The sequence below is a fragment of the Montipora foliosa genome, chromosome 12, assembly GCF_036669935.1.
Source record: "Montipora foliosa isolate CH-2021 chromosome 12, ASM3666993v2, whole genome shotgun sequence".
Taxonomy (NCBI): Eukaryota; Metazoa; Cnidaria; class Anthozoa; order Scleractinia; family Acroporidae; genus Montipora; species Montipora foliosa.
Window position 1 is genome coordinate 29,555,391 of NC_090880.1, and position 17,358 is coordinate 29,572,748.

General features: G+C 41.1%; 2 protein-coding genes across 4 annotated transcripts in view; both read left to right on the forward strand.

Moving 5' to 3' along the window:
- Window positions 1-1,071: 1,071 nt before the first annotated feature.
- Window positions 1,072-7,919, forward strand: LOC137979083 (probable serine/threonine-protein kinase drkB). Of its 3 annotated transcripts, none has more exons than XM_068826255.1 (3): window positions 1,072-1,837; window positions 2,716-3,328; window positions 4,765-7,919. In XM_068826255.1, exons 1-3 carry the CDS (start codon window positions 1,123-1,125, stop codon window positions 4,808-4,810), a joined length of 1,374 nt encoding a protein of 457 aa, XP_068682356.1. In that variant the 5' UTR covers window positions 1,072-1,122; the 3' UTR covers window positions 4,811-7,919. The 3 variants fall into 3 exon arrangements, with proteins under 3 accessions (XP_068682356.1, XP_068682355.1, XP_068682357.1); XM_068826254.1 differs by having other exon boundaries at window positions 2,716-3,726; window positions 4,765-7,916; XM_068826256.1 differs by lacking the exon at window positions 4,765-7,919 and adding an exon at window positions 3,442-3,592.
- A 1,380-nt stretch (window positions 7,920-9,299) lies between these two features.
- LOC137979085 (uncharacterized) overlaps window positions 9,300-17,358 on the forward strand; it is a 9,003-nt gene continuing 944 nt past the window's right edge. Inside the window, exons 1-4 of the mRNA XM_068826257.1 lie at window positions 9,300-9,353; window positions 10,410-10,782; window positions 11,605-11,916; window positions 16,672-17,358. The exon at window positions 16,672-17,358 is cut by the window's right edge and continues 944 nt beyond it. Coding sequence (XP_068682358.1) covers window positions 9,315-9,353; window positions 10,410-10,782; window positions 11,605-11,916; window positions 16,672-17,358 — 1,411 coding nt within the window. The 5' untranslated portion in view covers window positions 9,300-9,314. The remainder of the gene's footprint in view (window positions 9,354-10,409; window positions 10,783-11,604; window positions 11,917-16,671) is intronic.

A 17,358-nucleotide genomic window follows, 5' to 3' on the forward strand; every position in this document is an offset into this window, starting at 1 on the left:
TTTAATCAAGTATTTCATTTGTCAGTGTTGTTAATTTGTTTTGAAATGAAAATTCAGTGCTTAAATGCTAATTTAGTGTCGCTCTGTCTTGCATGACTCCCGTACTTATACATGAATTAGTAAACATACTGAGATTTTCGAGGTTCTCAATTGTGGACCTTTTGCGTCCTTCTCAGGGCGATTGAACGTTACACTGAGCGATATTTAGTAAAGGACGAAAGCAAAGGCACGAACACTGAGATAAGTATATGTCGGCCTTTTCAACCTTGTACTGGGACATTGTTTTGCAACTTCAAAACGACATAAAAATATCCGATTCCGGCAGTATAAAGTTGTCAGAACTGTTCATTCGTGGCTCAGTTGTTCCTTAGCATTATACCACATTTCTTCTGGGACACCGACCACTTAAAACAGTCTGACCCACCCACTCTAGATTGAGCGCTCACATTTCCAGGGCCCCTGAAACTCGGAATTCTATGACTGTTTCAGGACAGTAATCTGTTTCCATCGGGCATCAAATGGGCTATAAATTTCTGTTTTCCACGGAAAAAATAAGCCTTATTTATTAGAATTTCAGTTTCTATGATTATTTATGTATGACTTAGGGTTCTTTCCTTATGCCAGAACTGGACGGCCAGAGGCCTGTCAGTTTGCAACGAAATTGCAACAATTTTTTGCATTGATAAGATCTCGCATTATTCTGGAGGAGTAAATATTTCAACCTCGAAGTGTGTTTCCGGTAATTTGAAGGCGTTGTAGAGTTAGTCCTTCCAAATCTCTAGTCTGGCCGGTCAGTTCTGTCAAATGGAAAGCGTCCTTACTCTTCGCAACATGTTTTCGGAATCGTTGTTAAACCCAGCAACGGCCGGGGAGTCTAGCAATTGGGAATTCCTCGAGGACCAGTAAACGGCTGGAACGATCAAAATCAATGTATTTTCATTTCTGAATAATGAGGAAATAATTTCTTCTACTACATCGCAAGGAATAACACACGCCCCACCCCTCTCCCAAAAAAATAACCCAAACTTCACCCTACCCTCCATAATTCGAGTGGAGAGGCACTTCCGGGATCGACCTCCTGTACTTTGCACCGAGTCAGAGCGACTTTACTTGTACAGTGCTATGGGCAACACTTCTTCCGCCGAAGAGATAAAATTGGGAGATAAAATTGGCGAAGGTTCGTATGGAGAAGTTTTCAAGGCAGTGTGGTGTAGGAAGAATGTAGCAGCCAAACGAATACGCTCGGTTTTCTTCGAAGGCGATTACGATGGACGCATCAGAGCAGCTTTCCTGAAGAAGTATAAATCAGAATGGGAGTTACTCAAAGGCCTTAATCACCCCAATATCGTGCAATATTACACGGTGATCTTGCCTCCAGTTCCAGAGACACCGATTATTGTCACTGAGCTGTTAGATTGTGACTTGGCTAAGCACATTCAGCGATCCGAGAGCAAACCAAAAGTGGCCTTTTCAAACGTTGTCAAGATCATGCTTGACATTGCAGAGGGTCTGCAGTATCTACACTCTCTTAAAGATCCTATTGTACACCGCGATTTGGCGAGCAAAAACATCCTGCTAACGAAAGCAATGCACGCGAAGATCGCAGACTTAGGATTGGCGAAGGTATTTCCTCATGGTGCAATGTTTGCCACGGCAGTGCCTGGTACACCGGTATACGCAGCTCCAGAGACTTACTCCAAGATGACTCAAAAAGGACGGAGAGATGGTCGAGTAATTTACACAGAGAAAATTGACATATTTTCCTTTGGCGCTCTGATGCTCGAGACGATTATCGGTCATCTCCCAGAACGAAATTTACCTGACCCAGTTCTCGAAGGTATTTCGTTTCAATTCGTTTACTACTATATGCGTTGAAATTTTTTTTGGTATATTTTACGGCCAGTCGTCCATTTAATGAGTTATTAGGTTTCTAGGTTGTTTCTCTCGTTCGGTTTTGAGACTTTTGAGTGCAAATACATATCATTTGAGTCACGCAATGTTAAGTAAACAAATGGTCACGCACTCGGGTGTTTGTAGTACGTGACATGTAGGTACCTCTTCCTGATTTTTCCCTACAAAGGTATTAAGATCTATTAAGTTCTACTTCTTAATGAACCATTCATTGGTCCCACAAAGTCGTGCAGAAGTTGCTTTCAGTCAATCAATCATCGAAGCACGATTCATTGCAAATCGTTTATCTGAGTTGCGAAGAAATTTTATAGAAATTCCTTTGTTAAACGAATTTAAAAAAAAATCGGTTTTTTTTAACATGACTTCGTCTGGGCGTCTATTTGATTGCATAAAAATGGGTGATATGCCTCAAAATTGTCCAAAGATTCGTGAGCAATATTTGATGGCGATCACGAACATTCTGTATGATCTAAAAAGAAGGAACCGTGTTTGATAACGGCTCTGTCACAGTATCAGAGTAAGGTACATCTTCTACAGGTCTCTACAAGAAGAAAGGAAAGGAGATTAGAGGTGCGTTTTACCTGGATGGCAGCCACACTGACCAACTCCTTTTAATGAAGGTTGTGTGTGCACAAAGACTTCACCGCCGGTGTAGTTATTGCCAGAGACATCAAAAATTTGATCTGGATTTCGAATTCATGTCCTCCCTGGCGCAGGTTGCCTGTAGGACAAAGGAAGCTCTCCACTTAAAGCCTGAAACATAATAGCAACGAAACTTTAACAATTTCCGTTGATTTTTTTTAGACGGCGAAATTGTTCCAGAATACATTCGACGGAGCGAGGATCTTGAAGAAATGGGTCCTGGCCATCCCCTCCACAGCCTTGTTTGCAAGTGCCTTGAAAATATACCCGACGAAAGACCAACTGCGGCTGACCTTGTAAAAGCCTTGCTAAAATTATCTAAGACTACTGAAGGGAAAATCTCTGGTAACCCTGCTGTTGAAAAGATCGGGCTCACGTCGCCTATTCAGTCTGACCACAAATTCAAGCTTTTGGTTTTGGGTGAGTCCGGCGTTGGAAAGACTTCGCTTCTTTCTCGTTTCCTAGACCCCGATAGTCCATTCCTTGATGTACCAGTCCCAAGCACCATCGTTTCCGAGGAACACTTTCAGCGGCTACGCTTCCGAAATAAGTCTGTCCATCTTCACCTTGTAGATGTTGGCGGCCACAAGTTCAGCCCTACGGCCAACTTTGTTCCGCAGATATTCCGCCGCGTCCAGGGCGTGGTTATTGTCTTTGATCTCACTTCCCAAGTATCTTTCTTAGAGGTGTCAAAGTGGCTAGAAGCTGTGAAGGAGAAATGCAATGAGGGATTACCAATTGTACTCGTTGGAAACAAAAATGACGAGTCGGAGAGGTGGGTTGATTCAATGAAAGTCCAAAATTTTGCTTCTAACGAAACTTTGTTCTACATCGAGGCTAGCGCGAAGTCCCGAGAGAATGTCGACGAAATATTTTCCGTTCTCATAGGTTTAATGATTGAGCGGGAAAACCTACTGGGATCCTCGCCGGAGGCGAGCTTGCTTCTTTCTTCGCTGCGAAGCACACTTTCGGCGGAGGATCCGATAGAAAGGAATCTAATTGCTGAACGCCAGCGGTCCCCTCGTCATGAGGTTATTGATCCAGGTGTTATCATTCTGGAGGGGGCGAGCTCTACTGGTGAGGAATCAAACGGTAAAGAGACATCACAAAGTAACAAGAAAGATGCAGCTAACTCGGACGGAAAACGCAGCTGTTGTGTTTTGATATAGAAAAGTGAGTATACCTGGAAAGCCAGAACAGTTTTAATGGGAACCTCCACTGTTTTAACAAACGTCCCCTAAAATTAGAAGATCTGTAACGAAAAAAATGCATTACCTAATGAAATAATCCAGGCGAAGAAGAGAGCAATTCTTTGCTTGAAAATTTAGGCACTCACAATCGCCTTTCGACCTTTGTGGTCGATGCCCTATTATGCCAGCTGAGGTGGAATTTTTTGGAAAAATCGTCCTTCAGGTAGCTTGAATCGACGCGCGTCTATACATACCACTCAGGGCCAATGAAACACAATCACGACAGAACAGAACATTCAACAACAACTGTTAAGAATCCCAACTGGCCGGAGGCAGACCAGTTGGCTATTTACAAGTGCATCTGAAAAGTTGAATCAGGGACAACCAGGAACAAATTCAGCGAGTGGTGAGAACGGTCGTGTCTTGTACCCGGGATCCCCGGATCTCAAGGCAAGCGCCCTAACCACTGGACCACACATGGAAACCAAGAGATTATGAAGATATCTCTTGGTTTCCATGTGTGGTCCAGTGGTTAGGGCGCTTGGAGGTTCCCTTTAAACTAGGCGACGTGGTTAAGCTATTGAGGCTCCATTGAGGCATTGGATCTCATGCTTCCGGCTGCTTCGGGTCAGAGGCGCGTTTCTCGAAAGTCCCGAAACTTTACGGGCCATTTTCGGGTGTCACAATTTCCTTTGTATCTCAAGAACGGAGGGAATTTAAGTCATCAAACTTCACAGGCATTTTTCTTTTTATTACCTTTAAAACATGTTAAAAGGTTGACTTTCCAAAACGAGCGGTTGTCAGTTTCACAAATGGCTTTTCGGGCCCGAAAAGTTTTCGGGACTTTCGAGAAGCAGGCCCCATTGTGACACCCGAAAATGGCCAGTAAAATTTCGGGACTTTCGAGAAACGCGCCTCTGATCCCGCTCTGAGAATCAACTTGATTTGGTTTTGGTGGTGATCAATCCCATCATAGCCAACTTGTGACCTACTTCTTAGTTGGGTTTCTTTACATACACAGTCCCCACAAGCTACAAGATCTGGATTCTTCTGTGTGTAATCGTTAAATGCACCCAGAAATCTCCTGACTGTATATGGGTCAAAGAGAGTGGAAAAAAATTGGCATCGAACAATACGAGTTTGTTTAATTTAAGTGGCTCAAACCAGTTTCAATAATTGCAAGAGAGTGTCTTATTTCAAGGAATGACTTTGGAACACTTGTTAACATAACGGCAATGTTGTGGTACCCAGTACATGAGACACCAAAGGAACTCACGGTGGTGAAATGGGTCACCATAGCAACAGGAAAGCCATCTAAAAAAGACACTATACAGTATTTTGTTTGGAAACGCTTATATCCACAAAAACCAACTCGTTGGCCGTTTTTTATTCATTTGCCTAAAGAGAATATGGGGTAGGAGAGCAAGTCCGCCATATTTGGCCCTATTCTGATGAAAATTAAAGTATTGAAATCTATATGTAATCTATACTGTGTGGTTGTTTCAAAGACGACACCTTATTGGTCAGTTGGTGTGAAAGTGGACCGCGCGGCCATGGTAATAACAGATAAAAGTAACCTTCGCAGCGGGGGGTGCGATCTAAAATAGATTTCAAATAATTGTCCTGGAGCGCAGGGATTCGCTCTCTCACCTCATATTCTCTTGTCTGCCTTCAATCTGAAGTTTGCTTCTTATTATTCGTGTTAGTACAACGAAAAATACCAATGCTGCTTGTATTACTTACCTCTTTAATCTCGTACCCAGAAATTACCTCTTTAATCTCTTTAATCTCTCTGACCGTGGGAAGTCTGGGTACGAGATTAATACATCTTAAGCGAGTTCGAGGTCCGTACTATAAGTTCGGTAATCACGCATGCCGGATGGGAAACTACAATAGTAGTTGAAGTCAAATGAAAGGTTCAACTGCCACAAACATTCGGCCAAAATCCGAAAAAGTAGTAAATCATCTTAGCTTTTGAAAAAGTTTATAGCATGATTCAAACTGTTTTACAAGTTTATAGAACAAAATCGGCAGAAAAAACTAGCAAGAGAATGTTTTATGAAAGTTTCAACTTTTGTGGGCCGTACAGCGGGCCGTTCTGCATTCTCGTCACCAGAGCCTCGGATCGACCCAAGGCTCTGGGAAACTCTATGTAGGAGAACATGCGCCGTAAGGTTCTTATGGCCAAAAATTGTCTATTTGAACCTTACTGCGCCTGCTTACTCCTCGTTCCAACATGAATGAACCAATTAGAGACGAAAACCCATGAGAAGACACTTTGTTTTAGGGTTCCCCAAAGCTCTTCTCTCCCTCAGTCAGGAGTAGATCTCTGCATGGGGTGGAGATTGGCCGTGTTTGTAGATCATGGTATAATGGCTCATAACCCATGATGGCTAAGCCAATCAAAAATCTCGAATTGCATTATCCAGTCCATTTTACGAGGGTAACAGATTGAATAAAGCTGACGTTTCGAGCTTTAGCCCTTCGTGAAAGCGAATCTGTAGAGTTTTGTAATGTCGCAACTGACTTCGCATACAGAGTACCACATGTGATACCAGGAGTATTTGAAGTAACTGAAGTTTTATTTTCTGCACAATCACATTTATACAGTTTTTATCACCTTAATTGACATTCTAATCATTCTTTGCACATTTGCATGGTTAGAGCGGTTTTCAATTGAGTGTCGTAAAACAAATACCGAAGTAATTACTTCGAGCAATAGGGTGGCGAATGGTACCTCGAAAAACGAGGGTGTCGGAAAATTTTAGCAGGATCTCGAAAGCGTTTTTGATAAGTCTCGAAGTCTCGTTTTTGCATGGTTTGTTTTTACCTTTTTTGAATCTCGAAACTTTTACCCAAGGAGTCTCGGGCTCGGATTTTAAACTAGGATCTCGGCGTCTCGGCGAGTCTCGGATTTTACCATTCGCCACCCCTAGCAATCAAAGCAGGTGCCAACAGCGCAATGAGCCAATTCAAATTCGCAGCATTTCCATGTAACTTGCTCAAAGCGAGGGATAAATCGTGCGTGCAAGTCGCGATTGGTTTTGGTTTTCCTTAGCTTCTCATTGGTTGATAAACTGGCGCGAGATTTTTAAACCAATCACTAAGCGTAGCAATTGCAATCGCGCAATGCCACTTTCGACAGTCATTTGAAAACTGCTCTATCACCGCTTATTATGGTAACATAAGCAATAGGCCATTTTACAGTTGTTTGCTCTGCGACCTAGCCTATGAATGGCTGCGAGGTTGCCGGTGACCTTGCATTGATACAGCCCCGACTGCTTTTATCATGCAAATTGTGTTGTTGTAATTCTAATTAGTCCGTATTAACATTACAAAAGCACGGAGGTTTGTATCAAAACAGGGTCACCGGGAGCCTCGCTTCCATTCGTAGGCCAGGTAACTTAGCTAGAACTGTAAAATAGGTCTATTGCTCACCACATCAGAGCATTCATCTAACAGAATTAGTTCGTTTTAAAGCACGAAACGTCAACTCACAAATCTTTCTTACGGTGATTAATTAGCCTTTGTAAGCTCTTTTGGTAAAACCAAATTTTCGTGCTGACCTCGCCACCGAGGCAGCGTCACGAGAAACTAAACCATTCATTGCGACAGAATTGCGTTCTCCTGTTTGTATTTTGGAGCACATTGGCCTTGGTCCTCGTCTTTCCTTTTATTACTTAACAAGAAGTTTGCCATCGTTTTTCGTTGAGTATAAGCAACCGTCAGGCTTTTTCATCCCGGTGAATAAGTAAAGTAAACCATCAAAATCATACGACAAATCGCGAGATCATGTCACGCGCGCACGAGTGGCAACTCGCGTGTAGCGGGAAAAAGGGGCGTGTAATCACTCGCTTATGGGTGATGTTTTATTTCGGTTATGCGTCATTCATAGTGCATCGACAAGGAAGAAATTTACAAATTCTTGACTTTAAAACTTATGCACAGTTTTTGCCTCATTTCATATTAATCTCGTTTGTGATTTGCAATTTTTGACCCAGAAGGCATTTTTTTTGCTGGTGTTTTATACTGTCTCGTTCAGTTTTTGATTCCTAAATCGCGAAAATTGCAAGAGTGGTCCTGCTACGGATATTGGTTACTTTATTGAAGGAAATCCTCCTGATGTGTTATACCGCGATCCCCGAAATTATCTCATTATAGGAAATTAACGCTCGTGTTTATTAACGAATTTGAAATTAACGCGACTTCAATAGATCAATTTCGATATGTTAAAATTCATCTTGGCAGCGAGGCCTAGAGGACACAAACAAAGGAGACTGGATAAACATGTTTATTCATTTCTTTTGTTTGTGTCCTCTAAGCCTCACTATCAAGCTGAATTTTAATATATCGAAAGTAGCCTATTAACGCGATTTGAAGGGAACTTGATTCCCAGTAAAGGAAATTAACGCGAAAGAGGGGGTAGGCAGAGTTTCAAAATATTGGAAATTAACGCGTCAGCCATTTTTCTGCTGAACAAAAATAACACAATCTCGTCCCCAGCTTTTTTCGGTCAACGGTTCAATAATTTGCAGCGTGCTGCACTTTTGACGTCATTTTGACGTCATCGGTTCAATAATCTGCAGCGGGCTGCACTTTTGACGTCAGCAGCAGCAGCTGGTTATGGTGAATTATGCGTCTGGTTTTAACCAATCAGAAACGGGGAAATATTCTGAATGAATAATAATGTCCTTTATTAAAAACTGAACTACAGATATCAGATTTCCAGGATTTTCATTGGCTCGCCGGGCACAGGCTATCAGTTCATATACGTGATGTCAAGGAACGCGTCAGCAATAAAATGAACTGAAAATTTTTTTGCAGCTCTGAGAAAAAATGGCCGACAAAAGCCGTTTTGACCGGAATTGTCCGAGGCAGAAATCGATGCTTTAGTCGACAATACTAGCTACCCCCCCGGGAACATCATGGAGTTTTATTCGGGTCGCTTTACGAATATGTCGCGGATATGTTTCGTGGGTATCGATCGTGATGCCACGCGATTTCAGGGTTTGGACGCCATCTTGGACTGGCTGGCCGACAGGCACATCACCTCGATCTGATGTCATTGTGAATTTGTCATGCCTTGACATGGGTTTTGAATCGCAATGTCCGCATGCACAAATCAAAGCGGTAAAAGATCTCCGTATTTCCATGTCCTTTGCAGCCTGTTGGTTGCTCGGCCGTTTTCTACGCTGTTTTCTTAAGGACGGTGCCTACTAATTCAAAGGTATTTTTGCCCCGATTTGTGATTATGCAGGAAAGGTAGATCTTCACAAGTGTTATTGAAATCCAAAAAGAACATTGGGCAGGGGATAACCACGTATTTTTCAAAGATAATTCATGAACAATATTTGTAAAAAGCTCTACAATACAAAGCAATGAATGGCGTTCTTTCTCAAATTGGAGCTCAATTATCTCTAAAGATGCATGGTTACCCCAATTTTCATTTTGGATTCCAAGAGTACTTACAAAGATCTACTTTCTCTGCAAGTTTTAAACCGCGCAAAAATATCCCTGCATTAGAAAGCATCACTGACAGGAAATCGGAGTATCTGGGGATGCGCAAAACGTATGCGCAATAACAATAGTAGGCACCGTCCTTTTTTAAAGGTAAGTGAAGTTGTGTTGATTTATTCGAAGTATTACTTGCAAATATGAGTAAAGCTACTTATCAGAACATCAGAAAGCTGAGTTTGTTGGTTCTCTACTCTTCACCGAGAGGTTTTTCTCCGGGTACTCCGGTTTTCTCCTCTCCACAAAAACGAATATTTGATTTGATTTGATTTGATAAATTAAGATTTGATTTGATTTGAGTTAATTCCGTTAGTGTCCCCAATTAGTGTTCTTGTGCTAAATCCATTGTCACTTAAATAAAGTTGTTATGATTAGTGGTGTGTTTTGTAGGAAACAGACGCTGCAAGTGGCCTCCGCAAGGCAATTCGTGCCGGTAACGATGCCGAGGCGGAGTTGTGATTTGTCAACTCAGCTGCTTTTCACAGGAGATTAAAGTTCTCTCTGCGTGGAAAAATTTGAGACTCGTGCAATATATTCACTTCGTGGGCTATTGAGTATTGATAAGATGAATGCAGATTATTTCAAGTTGCTGAGTTCACCACCAATACATGAACATGTTGAGTTGTGTGAGAGTTACTCAAGCTTATTGATTTGAAACTTATTGAACTCAGTACTGTTTAACACAGTATGTCCTTTTGTTCAAATTTGTTCTTCTATTCGTGATCGTTTTGGCCGTCGCTGTTGAATCAAGTCCATTACCGAGATGTTGAGCTATAAAACTTTGTTAACGTTGTTGTGTAAACTTAAGTTTGCAACTCAGTGGTTTATGCCTGCAGAAAGCACTCAACAAGTCCACTTTCCCTGAATATTTCTGGGCAATCAGTACAATATAAAACATTATTTTAATAGACATCCAACGCACTTTACTAATTCATGGTTATTGCTAGTAAATAAAACAATTATTCTACCCGGGCTTGCTGGATATAACTTCATATGGCTATCACTTCATATCTAGCGGGCCTGGCATAAATATACTGACAGGGACGGAATGGTTCCAAGCTAACATCAAGACGAGGCTGCCTTCGTTGTAACGCAATGTTCTCTTGATTCGACTGCAACGTATTAACCTTCGAGTGGTTTTTAAAATTGCAGATGGGAAATACTTCTTCGAACGATGAATTAAAGCTTCTGGAGGAAATTGGCAAGGGGTCCTACGCTGTGGTGTATCGGGCGGTGTGGAGGAACAAACATGTGGCTGCGAAGAAACTCCATCCATATGTTTTGCGGAGGCCGGAAGCCATCAAATATTGCGAGGACTGGAAACTTTTGAGCAAACTGGATCACCCCAATGTTGTTCAATATTTAACCGTTGTTTTACCTGAGGATTCACCGAAATCTAACGAATCGACAATACTTGTAACCGAGCTGTTGGACCAAGATCTGAAGCGATTCATCGAGAAATCTAAACGAAACGTCTCCTTTCGCGATACAGTCAGTATCATGCTTGATGTTGCCCAAGGACTGAGTTACCTCAGGACGTAACATGTCGATCAAAGTCGATCATCGAAAACGTAGTCGATAAGTCGATGATACTCGATATTTGTCGATAATTGTCAATCGACAAGTTTAACTTGTCGATAAAAGTCGATAATCACAAGATTTTCCACTGAATATCGATTTTATCGACAAAAATGCTGACACATTTTTCAATCGCCCACGAAAATGTAAACAGCTTTCACGTAAATCCGTATGGCAATAAAGTTGAATAAAAAACTGAACAACCAAGGGGTCTGTCATTCATTACAAAATCGAATGTTTAAATTACCTTGAGAAATGATCAGTTAGTGTCAGCTGAGCTCTGCTGAGACTGCTGAGCTAACTCGTGTCCTGTAGCATAACTCATAACTCGAAACCAGCCTAGTCCCTAGGGCCCCTTCTTTCCGCGAGTCAAAGTGATCATTCGGGAGACGGAGCGGGCAAAATTTAGAAATTTAGAAGCATGTAGCAGAAAAGGGTAATTTCTCTGTGTTTATTCAGGTTTATTTGAGGTTCCAATTACAATGTAAATCGGTAAAATAAAGTCTTGGCATAGCCAATCCTGCTTCAGTAAACTGTGCTTGGCAACTGTAGCCTCGTCTCCCGCCATAAACCTTTTTTTTTTGTATTTCCGATACTTGTCGATTGAAATCGATCAAAGTCGATCACAGTCGATCAAAGTCGATAATCACAAAAAAATGTGTGATCGACTTTTATCGACATCCGATATTTGTCGATTGATTAGTATCGAATTTGATCAACAACGATCGACTTTTATCGACTATCGAAATTATCGACATGTTACGTCCTGGTTACCTTCACGACTCACCTAGGTTTATCGTTCACCGCGATCTCGCTTGCAAAAATGTCTTGTTAACTGCCGACAGGCGAGCAAAGATCGCTGATTTTGGATTAGCAAGATGTTTTCCCTGCGGAGAGATGGCTGCTTCCGCTAACCCGGGGACACTGGCATATCGCGCTCCAGAGACATTTGGAAAGTACCTTTTTAGTTGCAGAAAGATCACGTACGGTCCAAAAGCAGATGTTTTTTCATTTGGTGTCGTTATGTTGGAAGTTATTGTTGGGCATCCTTCAATAAGAATATCCGAGTTGCGTACTGAAGGTAAGAAAATATAGATATTCTTACACTCTCCCTCTCCTCCCCTCCCATGATATTAGTTTTCAGGACCAGGCAATGGAAAAGAGAGGGTCGTTTGTGCTCTTGCAATCAATTTGCAACAATTTTAATCCTTTTTAGTGCAGATTGTGACATCTTGCTCTATGAGTAACTTTTACATGGCCAGCGGGCTACGTCTAATTTCTTTAGAAAATCAGAAATAACAACATATTTTGCTGGAGTAACATTTCTGATAAATAATATTGCTCTTCCATTCTCAATGATACTATCAACTGTTTGAGAGGTGCAATAGTTACGAGACTTTGAGGTGGAAAAACAAATAGAATAAAATGACACAGCAGAACATTGATTTCTTTGCAAGAACAAAGATAAACATCATTATTTTAAGTGCTCCTAGGGTCTAAAATTTTAGTTTTGAACATATAATGAATGAACAATGCTTCCACTGTTGCTTTACATTTTAATAATGTTAACACATTTTAATCTCATAAGTAACAGATGATTGTGCACATATATTCTGAAGATGTTGTACCAAATTCATTAATGAATCTATTTCAATTGAAGTACATGTTGCAAATGGGTCCCGGCTAATAAATCTCTGTGCCATGAGAATCAAAAATTTTACACCTCACATTAGGCAGACAGTATATTGCTACTGTGTAAAGTTCAACTGTTAAAATACATGCATGATAATTATCCATAAGCGAAGAATCAAAGGCAGCTAACATTGATATAACACAAGGAAAGTCTGCAATTAGAGGAAGTGCACTAGCAAACCACTATAACTATCACTGTAAGTCGACTGATAGTTAATGTAGCTTTAAGTTATAACCATAACAGGCAACTCTGTCAAAAATAGGAGTCCCTGTTTGCATGAATACATATTATTCCCAATGTTTATATTTTGAACCAAGTCAGCTGAAGAGGTTATTGGATTCCTGAAATTTTAAGCAATTGCTGAACGGAGACATTGCCACACGTTGTGTGCCTGCATTTGCCTTACCGAATACTTCAACATTACCTTGACTGTATGGTGCGGCAACAGTTTTAGTTGGATCAACAATTCCTGGACCTGGGTTGCTTGTGCGTCATTTGCGAGTCGAATTAACTCACGAATGTAACAGCGATACAAATAGATCTTTGTAAAGCCACAGATGATTAATTTGTTACATTTCATAAATGTGAACCAAACTTTTCAATACTGGCGAATAAATGGCCTCTAAATAAAACAAAAGTAAGACAGAAAACCAGAATTTCCCCTCAGTGAAGCATCCTTTAAATTCCTTTGCCACCAAATAAACAGAATACATATCAACGACTAGTCTGTATTGTTGAAACAATTCCCCATTTTGACTTCGCATGCCCATACTGACAATAACAGTACTTCTAAGAACAGCTGAGATTGCTAAAAGTCGGATCAGTTTTTTGACCGGCTTGTTGATGGAGATCAGTTTGCCTGACCTTTATGTCGATCCCCGCTCTCGTGCAAAGTGTTTATTTGTAAAACAAATTAGAAAAAATATATAATTTTGTCTTTAATGTCAACAACTTACCTTTGGCTCCACAATCGAAAAAGATTTATTCTAACAGCTCGATCCGTACGACCCGGGCCGTACGACCGCGACTACAATCACAAAGTTTGAACAGTCAAGATGCGATGATTCGAGCGCGACCATGCACATCCAAAGAGAAAATGACACATTTTAAGGGCTAGACTTTCAAAAGTCCTTCGTCTCGTGTGGATTCGCGTCCGAAAAATCACGCTTTGCTCGCCAAAACAATTTCTCCTGGGATTCTCGTGAGGTGGAATTGTGGCAAGTCTACCTAAGGCCTTGAAACATGAGAGGGATGGTTGATTTCTTCAAACACCGACTGTTTATTTTGTCATGCAAAATGGACTGATATTCCAAGCATACATACATTTTAAGACTCTAATACTTCTTTTCAAGTCTTTCTATTAATTTTTCTGACTCAACAATACATTTTTCAGCAGCTATTAATTTTTTTGAATAATCCTCTACCCCCCGCCCCACGTAAAGTTACAGTCATATATGTAAATGTATGCAAGCATAAATTTCCATGCACTAATGTGACACGGAAAACAAGAAACGGAGGGCATTTTCATGCGCTTAGCTGCGCATGAGTAATTATTCGTAAGGTGAGCGTGGAGTAGTTAATTCTACGTAAACCCGCGGCTTCATCTTTTATAATTTTAAAACCAAAATCGAACGAGAAGAACTATATTGCGTGACGGGAACGTAATCATCCGTAATTCACCTTTGCAAACGTGTTGTAGATAAATTGAATGTTGCTAACGCTATCAGAAGGTCATTGAAACAAAAGATAAGGAAAAAAAAGAAACAATGCAGTGCTTTAAATGTAATTCTTAAAATATGTAAGCACCAGTTTCTTTACCCCTCCCCCGCAGTGGTCTATCCTTTCCCACTTATCACCGAGAAATTTTCTCTAACTTCAAGGTAATGGAGCCCCTCCCACTCCACCCCTTGACACTACAATCTCGGACAAAACCTGTTGACACAAAGCGAGATTTTTGGTACTCCAACAAATTATCCAAATGTTCTTCTTAAAAGCGGCCCTTTCCCCTCCCCCCAAACTCCAATTTTGATTTATCTTGGTCGGAGATGTACTGTAGAACATATGACCAATATTCAGCAACATTGACTGAGGGGGGAGGGGAGTGGGAAGGAGAGAGAGTCACTGCCTCAACAGTTTTGTGCGAGATTGTAGTTTTAGAAACTTTCGGCAACGGTGGAGAGTCGTTGCTCTCAGGATATCAGATCGCGTTATTTTTATCACGTTGCCGGAATCCATCTCTTTTTATGTGACAATAGTCTTCCATTTACCCAATGAATGACTTTTGAGGTAAAAAGCCTTAAATTTCGTGAAATTTCGGTTATCGAAGCCAAGAAACTAATACTTAACATCACTTTAATCAGGAAAAAGTATTTCTCATCTACCTTTAACGCATGAATTAGTGTGATGAAAGTAGATGAGAAATAGGTTTTCCTGATCTGAAAAAGGATTGCCTTAAATTTTGTTTCACAGGATATGACAAAGTGGAATGTAAAACGCACTTGCAGAAATTGCAAAGCTATTCCTTTGTTTTTTGCTGACCGGTATTTGAAATGCAGATTTGTTTCTGTCTATTAATTTCCCTATTCTAGTTGTGGGAAGTTTTTCGTGAGCGATCGGTTAATGTGAATTGAAGGAGAGGGCAAGATGACAACTTTATTTGTGGTGCGCTTATTTATTTTTAAAATATGTTATTTCATGGAACTATGTGTTATTTACCCTTTTCTAAGTTGGGTGCAGGAGGGGGGGGGGGGGGAGAAATACATTTTCAATTTTCATACATCTTGTAGAAAAGAGTAAGATATTTAAACAAGGACCCTGACCATGAGAGGACCCTTCCCCTAGGCAAGACGTCAGTCATTTTATTCCTGACACCAAGCAGCAGTAACTGCGCGATACTACGGTAGCCCAAAAGGGGCATGCTGCAAATTAGAGTCGCTGCAATTAAAATAAAGTTGCTTGAAATTTAAAATAGTTTCTGCAAATTAAAAGAATGTTGCTGCAAATTCAAACATCAAAAGTACGCGCTCTCTCTGAAGGAAGGACATGTACGGAACACAGGTCACAGGTCACAGGTCATTTTTTACCAATATAGAAACAACCCAAACTGTTTAAAAATGCTAACATTGGGCCTAATTCGGTCTAAGGTTAGCTGTAATAGATGTTTAGGATACTTTCTGTATTGTTAAAACAATGACCTGTGACAGGAGCCCTTGATGGGCTCCTGCCTGTGACCTGTGACCTTTGTTTTGTACCTGCCCTTCCTTCAGTGCGCGCGCATACTTTTGATGTTTTAATTTGTAGCAACTCGTTTTGTAAATTTGCAGCAACTATTTTGAATTTGCATGCAGCAACTTTATTTTATTTGCAGCAACTCTTTAATTTGCAGCATGTCCCTTCTGGGCCACCGTACGGTAGTGATAGAGATTCAAATTTCAAACTCTGCATTTTAGTAAGCTCTCCAAAAAAAATTGTCCTTATTTCTTTGTTTCAGTTTTCATTCAGCAAAGTATCCGAATTAGAATGCACATAAATTGAAAAAGAAAAAAGAATTAATGAGCGAACAGCGTTTTTGTAGCCTTCAACTCGGATATATAAGCCATCCTGGATAAGCCTTGAAAACAACGGTGCCTTACATGAATTAAATGGAGGGAGAGAGAACTATCGCTTTCATATTGTTGAAGAGAAAATATCTGAGGTCGCTTTGCAGTTGCATTTGGGGTTTCAAACGCAGCTATTACGAAGGCTCTCCGGGACAGTTTGCAAAACAATGGTCACAATGTAATCATGCAACAGAAAAATGGACCTCAAACGCAATGGAGCTCCGTGATATTCGACATTAAAGCCTCTTGGTAAAATCAGGAATGTGGTCTTGGCATCCTGGAACTCATGGAGCAACATTGATCACGCGCGCCGGAAGGCTTCTTTGATTTCTTGTCAATTTAAGGCTTGATAAAACGACTTTGTGTTTTTTTGTATGTCCAGTTGTGAACATTGTTTCCTTAACTTATCCCGCGAGAGCCTTTTGAACAGCAGCTTTCCTCTCCGGTTTTGAAAAAAAAACTAGGGAGTGTGCGATACATATCCGGAAATCCGGCAGTTTCTTGACTTATTTGTTTTCGTCTGCTTGTTCATTGATGTTAACAGATGGAGAAATTGTCCCTGAATGCTATCGTCGGAGCGAAGACCTTCACGAAATTGACGTAGAACATCCTTTACGGTTGCTCGTCCTTCGTTGCCTCGAAAACAATCCCGAAAATCGTCCCACGGCCCGTGAACTGGCAGAAGAGCTCACTAACCACAAGAACAACAATGATTTTCTTCAAACGCAAGGACGCCATCGTGGCAAACACATCGTCCATCGAATGCCTGAAAGCAAGTTCGATTATGAGTTCAAAGTTGTACTGGTGGGTGATACCGGGGTCGGCAAGACAAGCATTGCGACAAAATTTGTGCAGCCCAATCTCCCGTGTCAGGACCGGAGACCTCCAACTCTTTGTTACGGCGAATTCAACGAGCGACTTCAACTCAAAGGAAAATCTGTGTTTCTTAAAATCGTCGATACATCAGGACAGTTTGACACCGCCAGCTCTCTTCCCCAGTACTATCGTGGTACTCATGGCGCGGTTGTTGTGTTTGACGTCACTTCGTGGGATTCGCTTGTGAACGTACGAACGTGGGTGGCAATGGTTCGCGAAAAATGCAGTCGTGACATGCCGATTATTCTCGTCGGGAACAAAACAGATTGCGGAGCCCGGCAAGTAAATACCGAGACAGCCGAAAACGTGCGCGACGAGTTTGACCTGTTTTACATTGAAGTTAGCGCTAAAACTG